Below are 18787 nucleotides of genomic sequence, written 5' to 3'. Positions count from 1 at the left end.
GAGGAGGGATGGTTATTGATTATGTGGAACATTGTGCATTCAGTGACTAACAGCTCAAAACTGTCTGCTAAAGAGGAGTGCAGCTCAAAACACCAGTCGTATCTCATTTAGATGTTAAGTGTAATCTGATCTTTAAGTTTTATGTGTAATTTTATAAAAGTCTGTGTTTTGTTAACTCACAACACCAAGTATTCCCTAAACATTAACCAACAGGGGATTCCTGAGGCCTAAAGGAACACAAAGTTTTAATCGAAAATCTATCATATCATGTCAGGCAGATCCCAACACACAGGACCGGGTGGGTCAGACTGCTTTGATGTATGCCTGCATGGAGCGAGCAGGAGCCCAGGTGGTGTCCACCCTGCTGGCTGCGGGAGCCGATCTCAGCATGGAAGATTATTTGGGAGCTTCAGCGCTGGTGTACGCCATCAATGCACAGCACCAGCCTACGCTGAAGGTCAGTTAGGTTGAAGAACGCAGTGTTTTCACCTGTTTGCTTGTCACCAAGATCACTGAAACAAGTGTCACCATACTTGTTGATGCGTTGGGGCATAGCACAAGAAAGAATCCATGAAGTTTTGGTGCAGATTTTTCTGCATCATTTCTTGCCATTTCTCATCTGCAGTTGATCTTGATTCTGCTTTAAACAGGTCTGTTTTGCTACTATAAGTATGTGAAGGCAGATGAGGCGATAGATCATCTTGAGCCCTACTTGACAGTCAACACTGAAACACTAAATCCTTATAAATGTTCAGCATGAACATTTTGAATATTAGCAGAAAGTAACAGCCGTTTAAACTTTGTTACAAAGACAAAATCTTAAATGGCCAACCAACCAGCGCTTATATGTATATCAGGTATTAATGGAAACCTGCCGTGCCAGGGGTCATGACATCATCATCATTGCAACAGAGATGGGTAAGCATGGTGGCCCGGTGACCAGACGTTACCTGAACGTCCCTCCGTCCCCTGACATCACACCGGTATCCTGCATGTCTCCATCTGACATCATCCTCAAGGCAGGTTCACCCAGTTCACCTGAAGGGGAAAACATCTTCAACTTTCAAACAAGTGGTGAGAATGCAGACGAACAATTTAAGATGTTTTTCATAGTTAACTAGTGAACACGATTCCGACGTATGTAATTAACTTGAACAAATTAGCATTTGTTTGGTTGGATACAGACCTGAAAGCATTGCACTTTCTTTTGTTTTCTTCTAATTGTTAACACTTTTCCTTCATTACTTATTATTTGAATAAATCACACAAGTAAGGCAAGACCATACTGGTGTGACGCACCTTGAGGCAGCTTTGTTGTGATATGGTGCTATATAAATACAATAAATTAAATGAAATTAAATAAAATTGAAAGCAGTGAAAACATTAATAGTGACATTTGCCTGTTGAAATAAGATGGACTGTAGTACAGCTATTGTACTATCAAATTTTAATGATCACACACAATGTAATAAAACACTATTATTTGTTAGCAAACAAAATGAACAGGTTCCTTTTTTGAAAAGCAGATACGTATGTGCTATATACTAGCTACATGTAGGTATGCCAGCTAGAAAATGAATGAATAACTACAACCCTAATTCCAATGAAGTTGGGACATTGTGTGAAATGTAAATAAAAACAGAAAACAATGATTTGCAAATCCTCTTCAACCTATATTCAATTGAATACACCACAAAGACAAGATATTTAATCTTCAAAATGATAGACATTTTTGTTTTTGTGCAAATATTTTCTCATTTTAAAATAGATGCCTGCAACACATTTCAAAAAAGTTGGGACAGTGGCAACAAAAGATTGGGAAAGTTGATAAATGCTCAAAGAACACCTGTTTGAAACATTCCAGAAGTGAACAGGTTAATTGGAAACAGGTGAGTGTCATGATTGGGTATAAAAGGCGCATCAAGGCTCAGCCATTCACAAGCAAAGATGGGGCGAGGATCACCATTTTGTGAACAACTGCATGAAAAAACAGTCCAACAGTTTAAGAACAATGTTTCTCAATGTTCAATTGCAAGGAATTTAGGGATTCCATCATCTACAGTCCATAATATAATAACAAGATTCAGAGAATCTGCGAACTTTCTACCCATAAGCAGCAAGGCCGAAAACCAACACTGAATGCCCGTGACCTTTGATCCCTCAGGCAGTACTACATTAAAAACCGACATCATTGTGTAAAGGATCTTACCGCGTGGGCTCAGGAACACTTCAGGAAACCATTGTCAGTTAACACAGTTCGTCGCTACATCTACAAGTGCAAGTTAAAACTCTACCATGCAAAGCGAAAGCCATACATCAACAGCATCCAGAAATGCCACCGCCTTCTCTGGGCCTGAGCTTATTTGAAATGGACAGACGCAAAGTGGATGAATGACAATTTTCTCCAGCTAAACAGCACAAAAACTGAAGCCATTCTCATTGGCACTCCACATCAACTGAAATCATCCCCCCTCAAAGTATTTTCATTTTCTGGCCACAACATTCCATTATCAACATCTGTTACAAACTTGGGAGTCCGTTTTGACCCCAACCTTTCATTTGACATCCATATCCAGCATATCTGTAAGACAGGATGCTTTCATCTTAGGAACGTTTCCAAACTCCGCCCCTCCTTGTCGTTGTCTGATGCTGAGAGGCTGGTCCACGCCTTTGTCTCATCAGGGCTGGACTATTGTAATGCACTCCTCATCGGGATCTCTGGCAGAAATTTACAACGTCTCCAGTCCATTCAAAACTGTGCTGCCAGGATCCTGATGGGGGTGCCCAAAACTCAACACATTACTCCCATCCTCAACAAACTCCATTGGCTTCCTGTTAGGTTCAGGGTAGAATATAAGATCTGCCTCCTGACCTATCAGTGTGTCTACGGCGGTGCACCAGCGTACCTCAAAGAACTTCTGTCCCCCCATGAGCCCATGAGACGCCTCCGCTCAAACAACAGTCACCTCCTCCAGGTCCCCAAAACCAAGCTCCACACAATGGGGGACAGAGCCTTTCAGGCAGCTGCACCACGCCTGTGGAATGCCCTGCCCATCCACCTGAGGGCGCCACAGTCAGTGGACTCTTTTAAATCAAATCTTAAAACGTTTTTATTTCAGAAAGCTTATGAATTATAGTTGCTAATTTTAACTGATTTTTAATTGATCTTGTTTTATTTTTATTTTTGTTGATTGTTGTTTTATGCTTTTTGTTTAACCTTTGTGGCACTTTGAGATTTGTTTACAAATGTAAAGTGCAATATAAATAAAATGTATTATTATTATTACTACTGTACACAACACTTACATGAGTATGTGAGTCATGTGCTGAACATAATTACTGGTTAAAGGTATATTTATGTACTGAGACAACAATATGCCATTGTTTGTTCTTTTTTAAAAGCAATACATACCAGATATGTATTGCAAAGATAATATATACCTGTAGTTCTCAGAGTGTACTAGAATGTATCACAGTATAATCACCAAAATTTATACTTTTTAAAATCTATATAGCAACACACCAAATATACTTGTAAAAACTAAGAGTATTCAGACACTGCATAGTTCTGTCAAGGTCCAACAGTCTTCTCTCTTATCTCTTTTTCATTGTGACAGGATTATTTCTGTGATATCTTCTCTGAAATTGCTTATATCCTAATTGTTGCCCTTTGATCCAGCTCTTTGATCATGATTGCTTCTCATCATTCCCCTTTGATCCTGATCACGCATCTTTTATTGCTTATTTGTAATCTGGAATGTTCATTGTAGAATCTCACCAAAGAATTAACGCTTTCATTGTTGTTTGTCTCTTTGATCTTGTAACCGTGATCAAGGGGTAGGATTGTGTTTGTAATTTTGATCCATATTGCAGATCCGGTTACACTGAATCACAATTAAAGATTATCAGCATCAAAAGCCAGGTTAGATCAAAGTAGTCTTTTAAGTTACTTAGTATAGCCACTTAGTTACTGTGAGTTACTCTGTCCCTGATACCATAAGGCTAAGAGTTAATATAGGAACTTCAGTCAAGTAGTGGTGGGCGGATCAATCCAAATATCAGTACCAACACTGGTATTGGTATTGATCAATACTTTAGTTTCAGTTCTCTCCTGTATGCACTGATGCATTCAGAAAAGAAGTGCACTGAAGGGGAGAAATTTTGGTTTATTTTTGCCAGAACACACAGTCTACTTGAAAGTCTACTTGTCCTATAACATTTGTTGTGGAGTGATAATTTTTGTGCATGTTGTTTATTTAAAAAAAAAATCCACAAAAGAAGTGCCATGAAGGGAGAAATTTTTGTATTGTACTTTCTGAATGCCTGAAAAAAAGAATTTTTTTTTACTTTCTTCTGGAGTGATAATTTTGTGCATTTTGTTTAAGAAAAAATCCAGACATACCAATGTGTGGGGGAAAATTGTTTTGTTACTGTTCTGTTGTTTCTGAACAAAACCTTTTATTATGATAAAGAATTTTCTAATTACCGATAAACTTTGCCCAAATTCTGACCTTTAGTTTTAACTAATTAATAAACCAAAGGGGGGTGGTGGGGTGTGTGTGTGTGTGAGGACAAACACTTAATGATTATGCAAATTCATTCAGATTTAGTAATTTGATGATGCATCCACCTTAATTATTAAAAAGTATCTATCAATATCAGCGATACTGGCCCTGTACTTACTTGGTATCAGATCGATACCAAACTTGCAGTATCACACACCACTAACTTTGATCAATGACTGAAGGCAAAAAGTTGCTCTCTGATCCAGAGTTGCACAGTAATTGAATTATTTCTACCTCCCCATCAAACCCACTGATGTCTTTTTGAGATATCATGCTAACAATCAGAAAAAAGGGAATGAAAACATGACATCCTCTGGAGTTAATAACAGCAAAATTTGGACAATACTAGAAAAATAAATGGCAATAATTATGTCAGTTTTGATCTAGAAAAAAATATATATAAAAAAAAAACAGCCAAAAGACTTGAAATTTTATTGGTATTATTCAACTATACACAAACATGAGGACCTCAAACAGCATAGATTCACTTCTTTCATGTTAAAGATGGCTAGAAGGACAGATTCCTAAAAGATACAACAAGATACCTCAGGTCAACTTTTAGTTGAGGGGTAAAGCTGTATTGCTGGGGTATGATGAAGCTGGCTCTGGGTGTACATTTATTCCTGCCTTTATTAGTACCATGCAAAGGAGGAAGAGCATCTGTTAAAGGAGAAAGTCATGCTGAAGGACTAATCACTCTGGAAGCTGTTGTCACTTTAGTCATGTCACGTGATTTTTACACCATGTGCTTCCATCAGGGAAAAGAGGAAGTGGTGGTGGAGACAGACGGCCGTCCTGTGAAGCGGGTCCAGTGAGGCAGACGAACACGCCACCTCCCAGACAGAGAATACTATCTGAACCATGGCTGACCCCTCACAGCTTGGCCAGACTAAACAGGGTTTATGAGGAGGGCATGAAGGAGAGGAGCCTGCAGGAACAGCGAGAAGCCCCAATTTTACTGAGAAAGACAGGAGACAAGGAAGACTCACATTTCCATCCGTGCTAGATGGAGGGGATGATGGGGAGCATAGATCAAAGGAGGGATAAGAGGTATGGGATTGAGGTGAGCTCCTTTCAGGTCACCCCAAGCATGTCAACCCTCAACAGGTGCCTGAGTCCTGGAGGTCCAAGCAGCTCTGTCTATAAGCTCCCTGCCTGCGTTGTTCCTCACTCACAGCTCAGCAGGAACACTCTTGCTTCTGTAATGGTGCTCCCACCTGTGCTTCATCTGCCTCCCTTAACCAGTCAAACACAATCTCACCTTCTGGTCCCAGTACAGCTGCCACCATCCAAAGGCAGCACTGTGGCATTTCAGCCTTACCCTCCCGCTTCCTCTCCACCCTCCTCTTCATCCACAGCATCAGTAAAACCAGGTTTACTGCCTCCAATACCTCTCGTGCCCTCCTTGGGTTCTCCCCTGACCTCCTGCAGTGAGGACAGGAGATCATGGTGCCCACACTCAGCACAGGAAGACCGAGTCAGAGGAGATCAGATCACAACAAATCACCTGTCACCAAATCATCTGTGAAGAGCATCGCATCCCTCAAACATGTCGTGTGAGATGAGAAAGCATGTTTTGCTTATGAAGTACATTTCTTTGTGACGGCAGAAATATCACTGACAAAATACTTCAAAGTGAGAGAAGTTGTGATAATCCGGCAATGATAATTTTTATTTTGGGAGGTGAGGGTCTAGTGGTTAAACGTTGGGCTTAAGATCAGAGGATCCTTGGTTCAAAGCCCACTCAGACCAGAAAACCACCAATGACCCTTGGGCAGAATCCTTAATCTCCTAGTTGCTCTTGGAGTGTAGTGAGCGCCTTGCACGGCAGCACAACATTGGTGCATCTGTGTGAATGTGAGGCATAGTTGTAAAGCACGTTGAGCTTCTGATATAAATGTAGGCCATTTATTTATTTTGTTTAAGTTTCACTGTGTATACCATATTTTCCTCAGTGCAAGTTGTGTTAGAATACTTTATTTTTAAACAAGTTTTGGAGGTCCTATGGCTTACATGCTGGTACAACTTTTATATATATATATATATATATATATATATATAACAACTGGGAGTGACAGCTGTCACTCATCATCAACACCAGCTGTCACTCATCAACCACCACCACCATAAAACCCGGGCAGCATCTCCACCTCGCTGCCGAGATATCATCCACCAATTAGGTAAATTCTCAGCCGTGATTGTGCCGTACGCACAGTGTTACTCTCTTGCATTTTTGGTCTGTTTGCAGGTGTCCGCTCGCTTTTTTCTGCCGGGTTCGTGGTTGGTGGAGAAGTGGAGGGATTTCACTTCTCACCCCGAACTGCATTAAGTAGGAGACTGACTCTGCAGTACCGTGAACTTGTATTAAAGGTGGAGGTGTTTTTCCCACTTTACCAAGGAGAGAACGTTTTTTGCTGTTTACTGGGTGTGTACACACACACCCACCATTAACTGTTTCTGCTTCCTGCCAGCAGTACCAGGTCTAACAGCTGGAGACGGTGGCCACCTGGGGGCTCGGGACTTGGCGGCTCCGGTGTGCTTCAGACCCGTTGGCAGCGGAAATCGTGTGGGACCCGGCTCTTCTCTGGACAGACGTCTTCTATCCTCGAGCCTGCCCACACGTCACCTTTGTATATTGACTGCATACAAATTCTGTGATTGTATTTCGTTGTGCACATTCACAACAGTAAATTGTTGTTTTTGGCTCATCCATTGTCCATTCATTTACGCCCCCTGTTGTGGGTCCGTGTCACTACACTTTCCCAACAGGATATCTCGGCCAACGTCATGGATTCCGAGGGGCGTCAACCATCGGTTGAACAACCAGTGGAAGAACAGGGTGCACAGGTGCCAGCAGGAGACGTGGTTGGTTGGATTTAATGACCGAGCAGAACGTCATACTCAATCGTAGGATGGAGGCTCTCACCGCACGGGTGGAAGCACGTGCACAGGGCGCGACTGCAGCTCCTCCTCCTGCTGTCCTGGGGCCAAATATAGACATTCCAATGGTCGTTCAACGAACCCCCCCACCATCCCCTGAAGCATACATAAGTCCCCCGGAGCTGTACGGAGGCTGTGTGGAGATGTGCGCAGACTTCTTAATGTAGTGTTCACTCGTCTTATACGATTAGATAATTGGTTAGAGGAACGTCGTCGGGAGCAAGACGAAGGACGTGGCCGGGCACGCGCCGTCCCTCTCCCTTCCGGGTCCGAAAAGGTTCCGCCCTCCCCACGCTCCACAGCCTCAGAGCTCCGTGTGGTTACAGCTCCCCCTGCTAACGAAGCTATGGACACGAGCAGGGCTAAATTAAGAGCATCCAATAGACAGAGGAAACTGGCCCACGCGGAGTGTTTTATCTGCGGCTCGAGTGAGCATCTGCAGAGAGAATGCCCCAAGCGGTTAAACACCAACGCCCGCCCTTAGAAACTGGGCTGAGGGTGGGCCAAGAGATTCACGTGGGACACACACGCATATCCGCACGTCTCCCAGTTACGATCCTGAGTGGGGATCTAACCCTTCAAGCCCCAGCACTGGTGGACACGGGGTCAGAAGGGAATCTGCTGGACAGCAGATGGGCAAAGGAGATAGGGCTCCCTCTAGTGGTGCTCCCTTCACCATTGAAGGTGCGGGTGCTAGATGGCACCCTTCTTCCTTTAATCACACACAAGACTCAACCAGTAATTCTGGTGGTGTCTGGGAATCATCGGGAGGAGATTGAGTTTTATGTGACTCCTTCTACCTCCCGCGTAATTTTGGGCTTCCCATGGATGATTAAACACAATCCCCGGATTGATTGGCCGTCTGGGGTTGTGGCTCAGTGGAGCAAAACCTGCCACCGGGAGTGTTTAGGATCCTCGGTTCCCCCCGGTTTGACTGCTAGCGAGGAGGTAAAAGTCCCCCCCAATCTGACGGCGGTGCCTGAGGAGTACCACGATCTTGCTGACATCTTCAGCAAAGATCTGGCACTCACTCTTCCCTCGCACCGGCCGTACGATTGCGCCATTGATCTGATCCCGGGCGTTGAGTACCCATCCAGTAGACTGTACAACCTCTCACGTCCAGAGCGTGAATCAATGGAAACCTACATCCGGGACTCGTTAGCTGCCGGGTTGATCCGGAACGCCACCTCCCCGATGGGTGCTGGTTTCTTTTTTGTGGGCAAGAAAGACGGCGGACTCCGTCCATGCATTGATTACAGAGGGCTGAACGAGATTACGGTTCGCAATCGATACCGTTGCCTCTGTTAGATTCAGTGTTCACGCCCCTGTATGGAGCCAAAATTTTTACAAAGCTGGATCTTAGAAATGCGTACCACCTGGTTTGGATCCAGAAGGGAGACGAGTGGAAGACGGCATTTAACACTCCGTTAGGTCACTTTGAGTACCTGGCCATGCCGTTCGGCCTCACCAACGCCCCCGCAACGTTCCAAGCTTTGGTAAACGACATTTTGCGGGACTTCCTGCACCGATTCGTCTTCGTATACCTGGACGATATACTCATCTTTTCCCCAGATCCTGAGTCTCATGTTAAGCATGTACGTCAGGTCCTGCAGCGGTTGTTGGAGAACCGGCTGTTTGTGAAGGGCGAGAAGTGCGATTTCCACCGCACTTCTTTATCCTTCCTGGGGTTCATAATCTCCTCCAACTCCGTCGCCCCTGATCCGGTCAAGGTTGCGGCGGTGAGAGATTGGCCCCAACCAACAAGCCGTAGGAAGCTGCAACAGTTCCTCGGCTTTGCTAACTTCTACAGGAGGTTCATTAAGGGCTACAGTCAGGTGGTTAGTCCCTTGACAGCCCTGACCTCCTCCAAAGTCCCCTTCATCTGGTCGGATCGGTGCGAAGCCGCGTTTAGGGAGTTGAAACGCCGGTTCTCGACTGCGCCAGTTCTGGTGCAGCCCGATCCTAACCACCAGTTTGTTGTTGAAGTGGACGCCTCTAACTCAGGGATAGGAGCCGTGCTGTCCCAGAGCAGGGAGTCCGATAAGGTCCTCCACCCCTGTGCCTATTTTTCCCGCAGGTTGACCCCGGCTGAGTGAAACTATGACGTGGGCAATCGAGAACTCCTTGCGGTGAAAGAGGCTCTTGAGGAGTGGAGACACCTGTTGGAGGGAGCTGCGGTGCCATTCACAGTTTTCACGGACCATCGGAACCTGGAGTACATCCGGACCGCCAAGCATCTGAACCCAGGCAAGCCCGCTGGTCATTGTTCTTCGGGCGTTTTGACTTCCAGATCACCTACCGCCCCGGGACCAAGAATCAAAGATCTGACACCTTGTCCTGGGTTCACGAAGAGGAAGTCAAAACCGAGCTGTCAGATCCAACGGAATCCATCATCCCCAAGTCCACTGTCGTGGCCACCCTCACCTGGGACGTGGAGAAGACCGTCCGGGAGGCCCTGGCACGGAACCCGGACCCGGGAACTGGCCCGAAGGACAGGTTGTACGTCCCACCAGAAGCCAGAGCTGCAGTCCTGGACTTCTGTCACGATTCCAGGCTCTCCTGTCACCCAGGGGTGCGAAGAACCATGGCAGTGGTCCGACAGCGCTTCTGGTGGGCGTCTATGGAAGCCGACGTCCGGGAGTATGTCCAGGCCTGTACCACCTACGCCAGGGGAAAAGCTGACCACCAACGGGCACAGGGACTCCTCCAGCCGCTACCTGTGCCTCATCGCCCCTGGTCCCACATCGGCCTGGACTTCGTCACGGGCCTCCCACCGTCCCACGGCATGACCACCGTCCTCACAATAGTGGACCGGTTCTTCAAGGCGGCTCACTTCGTGGCCCTCCCGAAGCTCCTGACGGCCCAGGAGACAGCAGACCTCCTGGTCCACCATGTTGTACGTCTGCATGGGATTCCATCTGACGTTATCACCGACCGTAGTCCCCAGTTCTCCTCGCAAGTCTGGAGGAGTTTCTGTAGAGAACTGGGGGCCACCGCAAGCTTCTCGTCCGGGTACCATCACCAGACGAATGGACAGGCAGAGCGGACAAACCAGGATTTGGAGCAGGCTCTCCGCTGCGTGACCTCCGCGCACCCGATGGCCTGGAGCACCCATCTGGCCTGGATCGAGTACGCTCACAATAGCCAAATTTCATCTGCCACCGGCCTCTTCCCGTTTGAGGTATGTTTGGGGTACCAGCCCCCATTATTTCCACTCGTGGAGGGAGAGGTCGGGGTGTCCTCGGTCCAGGCCCACCTCAGGAGGTGCCGTCGGGTGTGGCGTACTGCCCGCTCTGCCCTGCTGAAAGCCCGGACGAGGGCCAAGGCCCATGCAGACCACCGGCGTTCCCCGGCCCCAGCATCCCAGCCCGGGCAAAAGGTTTGGCTATCCACCAAGGACATCCCCCTGCAAGTGGAATCCCAAAAGCTAAAGGACAGATTCATCGGACCTTTCACCATCCTCAAAGTCCTCAGTCCGGCCGCAGTGAAGCTGAAGCTACCAGCTTCACTGCGGATTCACCCCGTCTTCACGTCTCAAGCATCAAACCCTACCACACTTCACCACTCTGCACCCCCGGACCAGCGCCGCCTCCTGCCCGGATCATCGACAGGGAGCCAGCATGGACAGTCCGTAGGCTCCTGGATGTCGGTCAAAAGGGCCGGGGATTCCAGTATCTGGTGGACTGGGAGGGGTATGGACCTGAAGAACGCTCCTGGGTGAAGAGGAACTTCATCCTGGACCCGGCCCTCCTGGCCGACTTCTATGACCGTCACCCCGACAAGCCGGGTCGGGCTCCAGGAGGCGCCCGTTGGGGGGGGTCCTGTTGTGTGGGCCGCTGAAGAGGAGGTACTGCTGGCCCACCACCAGTCGTGTGGGACCCGGCTCTTCTCTGGACAGACGTCTTCTATCCTCGAGCCTGCCCACACGTCACCTTTGTATATTGACTGCATACAAATTCTGTGATTGTATTTCGTTGTGCACATTCACAACAGTAAATTGTTGTTTTTGGCTCATCCATTGTCCATTAATTTACACCCCGTTGTGGGTCCTTGTCACTACACTTTCCCAACAACAGTTTAGGAACAATGTTTCTCAATGTTCAAATGCAAGGAATTTAGGGATTCCATCATCTACAGTCTGCAATCTAATCAGAAGATTCAGAGAATCTGAAGAACTTTCTACACGTAAGCGGCAAGGCAGAAAACCAACATTGAATGCCCGTGACCTTTGGCACTGCATTAAAAACAGACATCATTGTGTAAAGGATCTTACCACGTAGGCTGAGGAACACTTCAGAAAACCATTGTCAGTTAACACAGTTCATCGCTACATCTACAAGTGTAAGTTAAAACTCTACCATGCAAAGCGAAAGCCATACATCAACATCATCCAGAAACGCCGCCACCTTCTCTGGGCCTGAACTTATTTGAAATGGACAGACGCAAAGTGGAAAAGTGTGCTGTGGTCTGATGAGTCCACATTTCAAATTGTTTTTGGAAATCATGGACGTCGTGTCCTCCGGACTAAAGAGGAAAAAGACCATCCAGATTGTTACCAGCGCAAAGTTCAAAAGCCATTATATATATGTATTACCAACCTATAACAAGGAATTGTACCAATTTTCCCAAAAATTCCTCCTAAAAATGTGAGCTGAGTCCATTTCAGAATGCATTTCATGAACCTGACAGTCTTGATTTGTTAATCAAAGGCCATAACTCTGTAAGGGCACGGGACCTGCTCTGACGTGCACCTGCTAAATCTGACACCACAACAGGCTGTGGTTTGTTACCGTTTTGGTTACACTCCTTCTCCTCCCGCCCTATTTTAAGTTTTTGCAGTGCGCACACAGATTACATTTCGATCATGGATCAAATACACTTGGTAGAAAAGTCCACAAATATGACCAACTTTACAACACTGAGTTGCTCAAATGACCCGCAATTCTTGGAGGAAATTGTACACCTTACCTTTGGTTTTGAGATTGGTGATTGTAGAAAGCTCACTGAGGGACAAATTAATCCAGAAAAATTGTATAAATACATGACAGAGAACTTTAAAACTGTCACTTTTCACATGGTCTTTATCAGTGGGAAAATGAAAAAAATGTACTCTAGAGCCCTTCTTTTAACAGCTTGTGTAATTGTATGCACAGCAATGAAACACCACATTGGTATAATTTGTGTAGACAGTCGGAAATAAAGCAAAAGCGCACACCTGCTAAATTTAAGGTTCAATTACCATTCATGCAATGCGGAATTTTCCATCCAGGATGTGTGAGCACATATCACGTGATCTGTGGCGTCACCTGCACACTATCTATTGTGACATATGAATCCCAGTCTTCAGGTGTTTTTGGTGGTTTATGGCATCAACACTACCCACTCACACCTAATTTCAAAACCAACACGACTATGCTGTGTTGCTTTGCACCAGGTAGAAGATAGGGCACTTAGTGTTGACTCCTCAGGCAAGGACAGGAGTGTAGTCTGTTCTTTGTTCACCACAATGGTTTGACACAGGGTTCACAGAACATCAGACGAAGCCTGATCCTTACCAGTTGCAGCTCTAAATTATTCTCTGTGCAATGGCGAACGAAAGAGTTGCAACCAAAAAACTTCCAGACAAGATTTGTGCAGGAGAGTTCTTCAAGTGAAAGAAGCATGTGTTCATGGCAAAAGGAGTGAAGTCATTTTTATTTGTTTTTAATATGTATCTACAACAATTGGGGGGGCAACAGGCAAAACCAACTGACAACTTGATGAAAAATAAAGTGGGGAAAAAAAACAAACAAAAAACATTTAATTTGAATGCAGTTCCCCACCTTTTTTTCCCCCAGTAAGCAACATTATTTTGTCGAAAGAAACTTTACAATATAAAGGAACATACAAAGAAGGAACCTCTTATTTTACTACACAAGACATTTAGGATCTCAAACTACCCTAATAGGAGATACAAAGCAACTCTCCAAAGACAGACTGCCTCATTTTTCAATACTGCTTTGTCATTAAGAGGAAAATGGGAGAACTGAACATAAAATTCTTAACTCCCCCATTCCTTCAACCCTCACTGTAGCCCTGAATGTTACAGTATTATACATCAGCACAATAGAAATACAGAAATGATCAACGGTGTGACAGCTTTACTTACAGGACAGAAAGATAGAAGTCGCACTGAATTTTATACAACAGTATTTCAGGGAAGAGTTCACCTGTTCCCTCATTCTCTCTGCCCCAGTTACCATTAATACATCTGTCTATTTTTTACTCTTTATTTTCCCAAACATTTCCCCCACCCTATTTTAAATAGATTTTAAAAAAAAAAATCCTTCATAGTAAAGTCTGTACTCTGGTCCCTGGAGTTGGACTGAGAGCCAGCATCCTGCATGTAACTTGCTTTTGGCTTCGGTGACCAGCTGTGAACTGAAATGCAGTGATGGCAGCAGCATTCCATATTGAAATACTGGCCTCCTTCTCTCTGTTCTTGCAAACAGTTAACAAAATGTTTGCTTTGTGGCCTTCTGTATACCTCACCTGAACGGTTTCCAAGAACAGAAGCATAGGAGGGTAGACTTTGCACAACAAATATGTTTGAGAAGGTTTATTTATTCAGTTTCTGTGTGTGTGTGTATGAGAGAGACCGTGAGTTAGCTGAAGGGGCCCACACACGTGGCACCTCCCGACCTTTTGGCTCTGGCACGCAGCGAAGCTCCGCGTCGCCTGTGATGAGGTGAAATAGTCTATAGCAGCTCCAGTTCCTGTTAGTCACCCAAATCATCATATTTCTGACCAACTGTCATGACTTGAAATATCAAAACATGTCAATGATATCAAAATGCATTTTACAGTATTTACAAAAAAAAAAAAAAAAAAAAGTAAAATAAAAAGATGGAAATTCTAACAAAATCAGATGGGGCAGTGTGTGATTGTGTCTGCGCGCTGATGGAAAGGTGAGAAAAGGAAAAGACTGGACAGTTTATTACAGTCCTCAGAGCAACAGCTCTCTCTGCTTCCCGCCACGCCCGCCCCCGCCATAAACAATGACCAATCAGAAGTCCTTCAGCCAGGCAGTGAGGGAACGTTGCATCAAAGCAGCAGACATACATCACAGTGTGTGAAGGATATGTCAGTAAAGTTCAGACCAAAGTGGCGTCACGAGCGGGATGGAAATGACATCAGCACCTTGAGGCTACGACAGGAGGATTTAATGGTGTTTGATAAACTGGACCTGCATACTTACACTGTTGCTACTAGTTCTGCCATTAACAAAAACAGGGACAACACTTATTAAAAAGTAACAATGGTTCAAAAGACAAAATAAAGTACATAAATAAATAGAGCTGTGCATTTCACTGCATGGAGGCCATTAAAAACAGGAACTGCTTTTTCTTTGGAGTGGGTTACTGAGCAATGAGTTACAATTTCTAGATCTCTGACATGTGACACAAATTTGCTAAAACTCTGATGAAGATGAAAAGGGCAGAGCAGTACCATGACTAATGCAGTCTTACACAAAGACCTGCAGGGGGCAGCGTGCTCACACGGAGCCGCAAGTGAATCAGCACACAGCAATAAGGTTGAGATTTGTGTGCATGTCTGCTGTCTTCATTGTAGTAATGTGCCCATAGAGAAACAAAAGTAACTAAGCTTCAAATGATCATAGCATTATCATTACCAACAATAGGACAATAATAAAAATAACAATGATACAATACAATACATACACAAAAAAATAAACAATAAAAGGAAAATTGTACACTGATCATCACATCTCTTAAAAATGTACACACAGAAGAACAAACAGTGTGGGAGCAACAAGGTCCGACCCTTCACTGAATCCATGGGACGCATCAACATTGGTGACAATAAAATGAAAAGTTCAAACACATGGAAGAGAAGCTGCAAAGAGATCCAAAACTGTGTCCGCAGGTGAGGGCACTGCATCCCTCTGCACGTCTTCCCTCCTCCCCTCGCTCAGTGTCTGGACCGCGACAAGAGGCCGGGGCCGGAGTCAGAGAGGACGTTTTTCCTGTTGCTCTATGACTGCTTCCTATTCATACCATATGTGCCACCGTCAGTGCTCCAGGAGGGCCCCTCTTAATTAGAGTCCCAGTATGCTCAAGGGCACTCCCGGAAGGCTGCGTGCGTGGCTGCAGATTTCCGTGTGTGACGGGGGGAACAAAGGGAGTTATGGGGATCGGATCCTGCATGGCATAGGTGTCAAAGGCGAATCCAGAAAGGGCCAAGAGGGTGCAGGCTTTCTTTGCAAACACCCACTAGGTAAGATTTCACCGATAAACTCATCCCATCTGCTCAGAGTGATGCTTCCGTCGGTGACATCATCAAACCTGCACCCTCTCTGGAATCAGTGACACCTATGCTGTATGGGATCAGTGAGTGGATAGGGGAGGAGTAAAGTGTCCAGTCAGAGGTGGAGGATTTTTTTTTTGGGGGGGGGGGGGGGGGGGGTAAATCAGGTGGAGGGGATCCCCAAAAATAGGAGGGAAAGTAAACAAAATACAAAAAAAGGAAAAAAAAAAATTGAATCACACACTCATCGTCATGTTGGGTGAATACTGAAAAGAGAGAGGGGGGGGGGGGGTACAGAAAAGTAGACGTCAATGATCACTTATAAACACTAGATGGCACTTACAGCCTTCTCTGCAATGCTACAGAACACAGACCAGCTCCTTTTACATTTCACAACATATGGGTGATGCTGTGTTCAGAACCCTCCAATGCTTGGAAACATCAGACAAAAAAAAATAAAAAAATGTGATTACCTCTTAGCCAATTGCAGTAGAGCTAGGCTAATGTTATTCATTGAAACTGTTTTTTCTGGTGTGTGGTACTGCTTACTGAACTAAATGTACACAGAATGTGAATATATTACATACAGCAGTAATGTCTTGTTAAAAATTAATTTTAAAGATGCATTTTCAACATTAGTAACACTGTTGTCTCACTAATCGCAAATGTGGCTGCCATCGCTGTGATATCAACTCTGATACCTTGGGTTGCTCAGGTTACTCACGAGTTTCTGAGAAAAAATTGCAGCCTGAAAGAGCGTTCAAGGCATTCTTCCCCAGAGCTAGACGTTAGAATCCCCGAACGCCTGAGGGTTTTGAACACAGCAATAGAAGCAGGAACTATACTAAACTTTGTGCTACTTCCTGTTTGTGTGTGTTTTTTAAGAGTTTAAACTAAAAGAGGAGTACTGACTGAAATGTGTAGCAGGGCTATCCACAGGCTCCTGTGTTGAAAAAGGGCTAAAAAAATAATTAAAATAGTGGTAAAAGACTGAGACTTTGGATTTTATAATTGTGCAAATGCCCAGTAATATTTTTGCACTCTCATAAATTTGGATGCGTTTCCTGACACAACACCACATTACATAGATAGAGGATGGGCACAGGTGGTCTTGAACCAGGAACCTCCTATTTTAAAAGCATGTGCACAAACCACTTGCGTGCCACCAAGTTGTCCATGTGATACAAGTCTTGATTTTCGGTTTAAGGTTTAACTAGGTTTAAGGATATGATTCCTTCTTTATGTTCTCTAATGCCATATACCAACACAGTGCAGAGTAGCTACCTAAACTCTGTAAGGGAGATAGAGTATCTCGTCAATAGTTTTACATCCTCATTGAAGACAACTTTGGATGCTGTAGCTCCTCTGAAAAATAGAGCTTTAAATCAGAAGTGTCTGACTCCGTGGTATAACTCACAAACTCGTAGCTTAAAGCAGATAACCCGTAAGTTGGAGAGGAAATGGCGTCTCACTAATTTAGAAGATCTTCACTTAGCCTGGAAAAAGAGTCTGTTGCTCTATAAAAAAGCCCTCCGTAAAGCCAGGACATCTTTCTACTCATCACTAATTGAAGAAAATAAGAACAACCCCAGGTTTCTTTTCAGCACTGTAGCCAGGCTGACAAAGAGTCAGAGCTCTATTGAGCTGAGTATTCCATTAACTTTAACTAGTAATGACTTCATGACTTTCTTTGCTAACAAAATTTTAACTATTAGAGAAAAAATTACTCATAACCATCCCAAAGACGTATCGTTATCTTTGGCTGCTTTCAGTGATGCCGGTATTTGGTTAGACTCTTTCTCTCCGATTGTTCTGTCTGAGTTATTTTCATTAGTTACTTCATCCAAACCATCAACATGTTTATTAGACCCCATTCCTACCAGGCTGCTCAAGGAAGCCCTACCATTATTTAATGCTTCGATCTTAAATATGATCAATCTATCTTTGTTAGTTGGCTATGTACCACAGGCTTTTAAGGTGGCAGTAATTAAACCATTACTTAAAAAGCCATCACTTGACCCAGCTATCTTAGCTAATTATAGGCCAATCTCCAACCTTCCTTTTCTCTCAAAAATTCTTGAAAGGGTAGTTGTAAAACAGCTAACTGATCATCTGCAGACGAATGGTCTATTTGAAGAGTTTCAGTCAGGTTTTAGAATGCATCATAGTACAGAAACAGCATTAGTGAAGGTTACAAATGATCTTCTTATGGCCTCGGACAGTGGACTCATCTCTGTGCTTGTTCTGTTAGACCTCAGTGCTGCTTTTGATACTGTTGACCATAAAATTTTATTACAGAGATTAGAGCATGCCATAGGTATTAAAGGCACTGCGCTGCGGTGGTTTGAATCATATTTGTCTAATAGATTACAATTTGTTCATGTAAATGGGGAATCTTCTTCACAGACTAAAGTTAATTATGGAGTTCCACAAGGTTCTGTGCTAGGACCAATTTTATTCACTTTATACATGCTTCCCTTAGGCAGTATTATTAGACGGTATTGCTTAAATTTTCATTGTTACGCAGATGATACCCAGCTTTATCTATCCATGAAGCCAGAGGACACACACCAATTAGCTAAACTGCAGGATTGTCTTACAGACATAAAGACATGGATGACCTCTAATTTCCTGCTTTTAACTCAGATAAAACTGAAGTTATTGTACTTGGCCCCACAAATCTTAGAAACATGGTGTCTAACCAGATCCTTACTCTGGATGGCATTACCCTGACCTCTAGTAATACTGTGAGAAATCTTGGAGTCATTTTTGATCAGGATATGTCATTCAAAGCGCATATTAAACAAATATGTAGGACTGCTTTTTTGCATTTACGCAATATCTCTAAAATCAGAAAGGTCTTGTCTCAGAGTGATGCTGAAAAACTAATTCATGCATTTATTTCCTCTAGGCTGGACTATTGTAATTCATTATTATCAGGTTGTCCTAAAAGTTCCCTAAAAAGCCTTCAGTTA

The 18787-nt window shown here is 44.4% G+C and overlaps 1 protein-coding gene across 3 annotated transcripts in view; it reads right to left on the bottom strand.

Moving 5' to 3' along the window:
- Positions 1–13335: 13335 nt before the first annotated feature.
- zgc:110158 (uncharacterized protein LOC553590 homolog) overlaps positions 13336–18787 on the bottom strand; it is a 133250-nt gene continuing 127798 nt past the window's right edge. For all 3 annotated transcript variants that reach the window (XM_034159857.1, XM_034159856.1, XM_034159858.1), the window contains one exon: positions 13336–16078. In XM_034159857.1, the coding sequence (XP_034015748.1) occupies positions 16049–16078 (30 nt within the window). In that variant the 3' untranslated portion in view covers positions 13336–16048. The remainder of the gene's footprint in view (positions 16079–18787) is intronic.

Source organism: Thalassophryne amazonica, chromosome 19 (assembly GCF_902500255.1).
Source record: "Thalassophryne amazonica chromosome 19, fThaAma1.1, whole genome shotgun sequence".
Classification (NCBI taxonomy): domain Eukaryota; kingdom Metazoa; phylum Chordata; class Actinopteri; order Batrachoidiformes; family Batrachoididae; genus Thalassophryne; species Thalassophryne amazonica.
The sequence above is the reverse complement of the archived record's forward strand: the minus strand, read 5'-3'. Positions and strand labels throughout refer to the sequence as shown.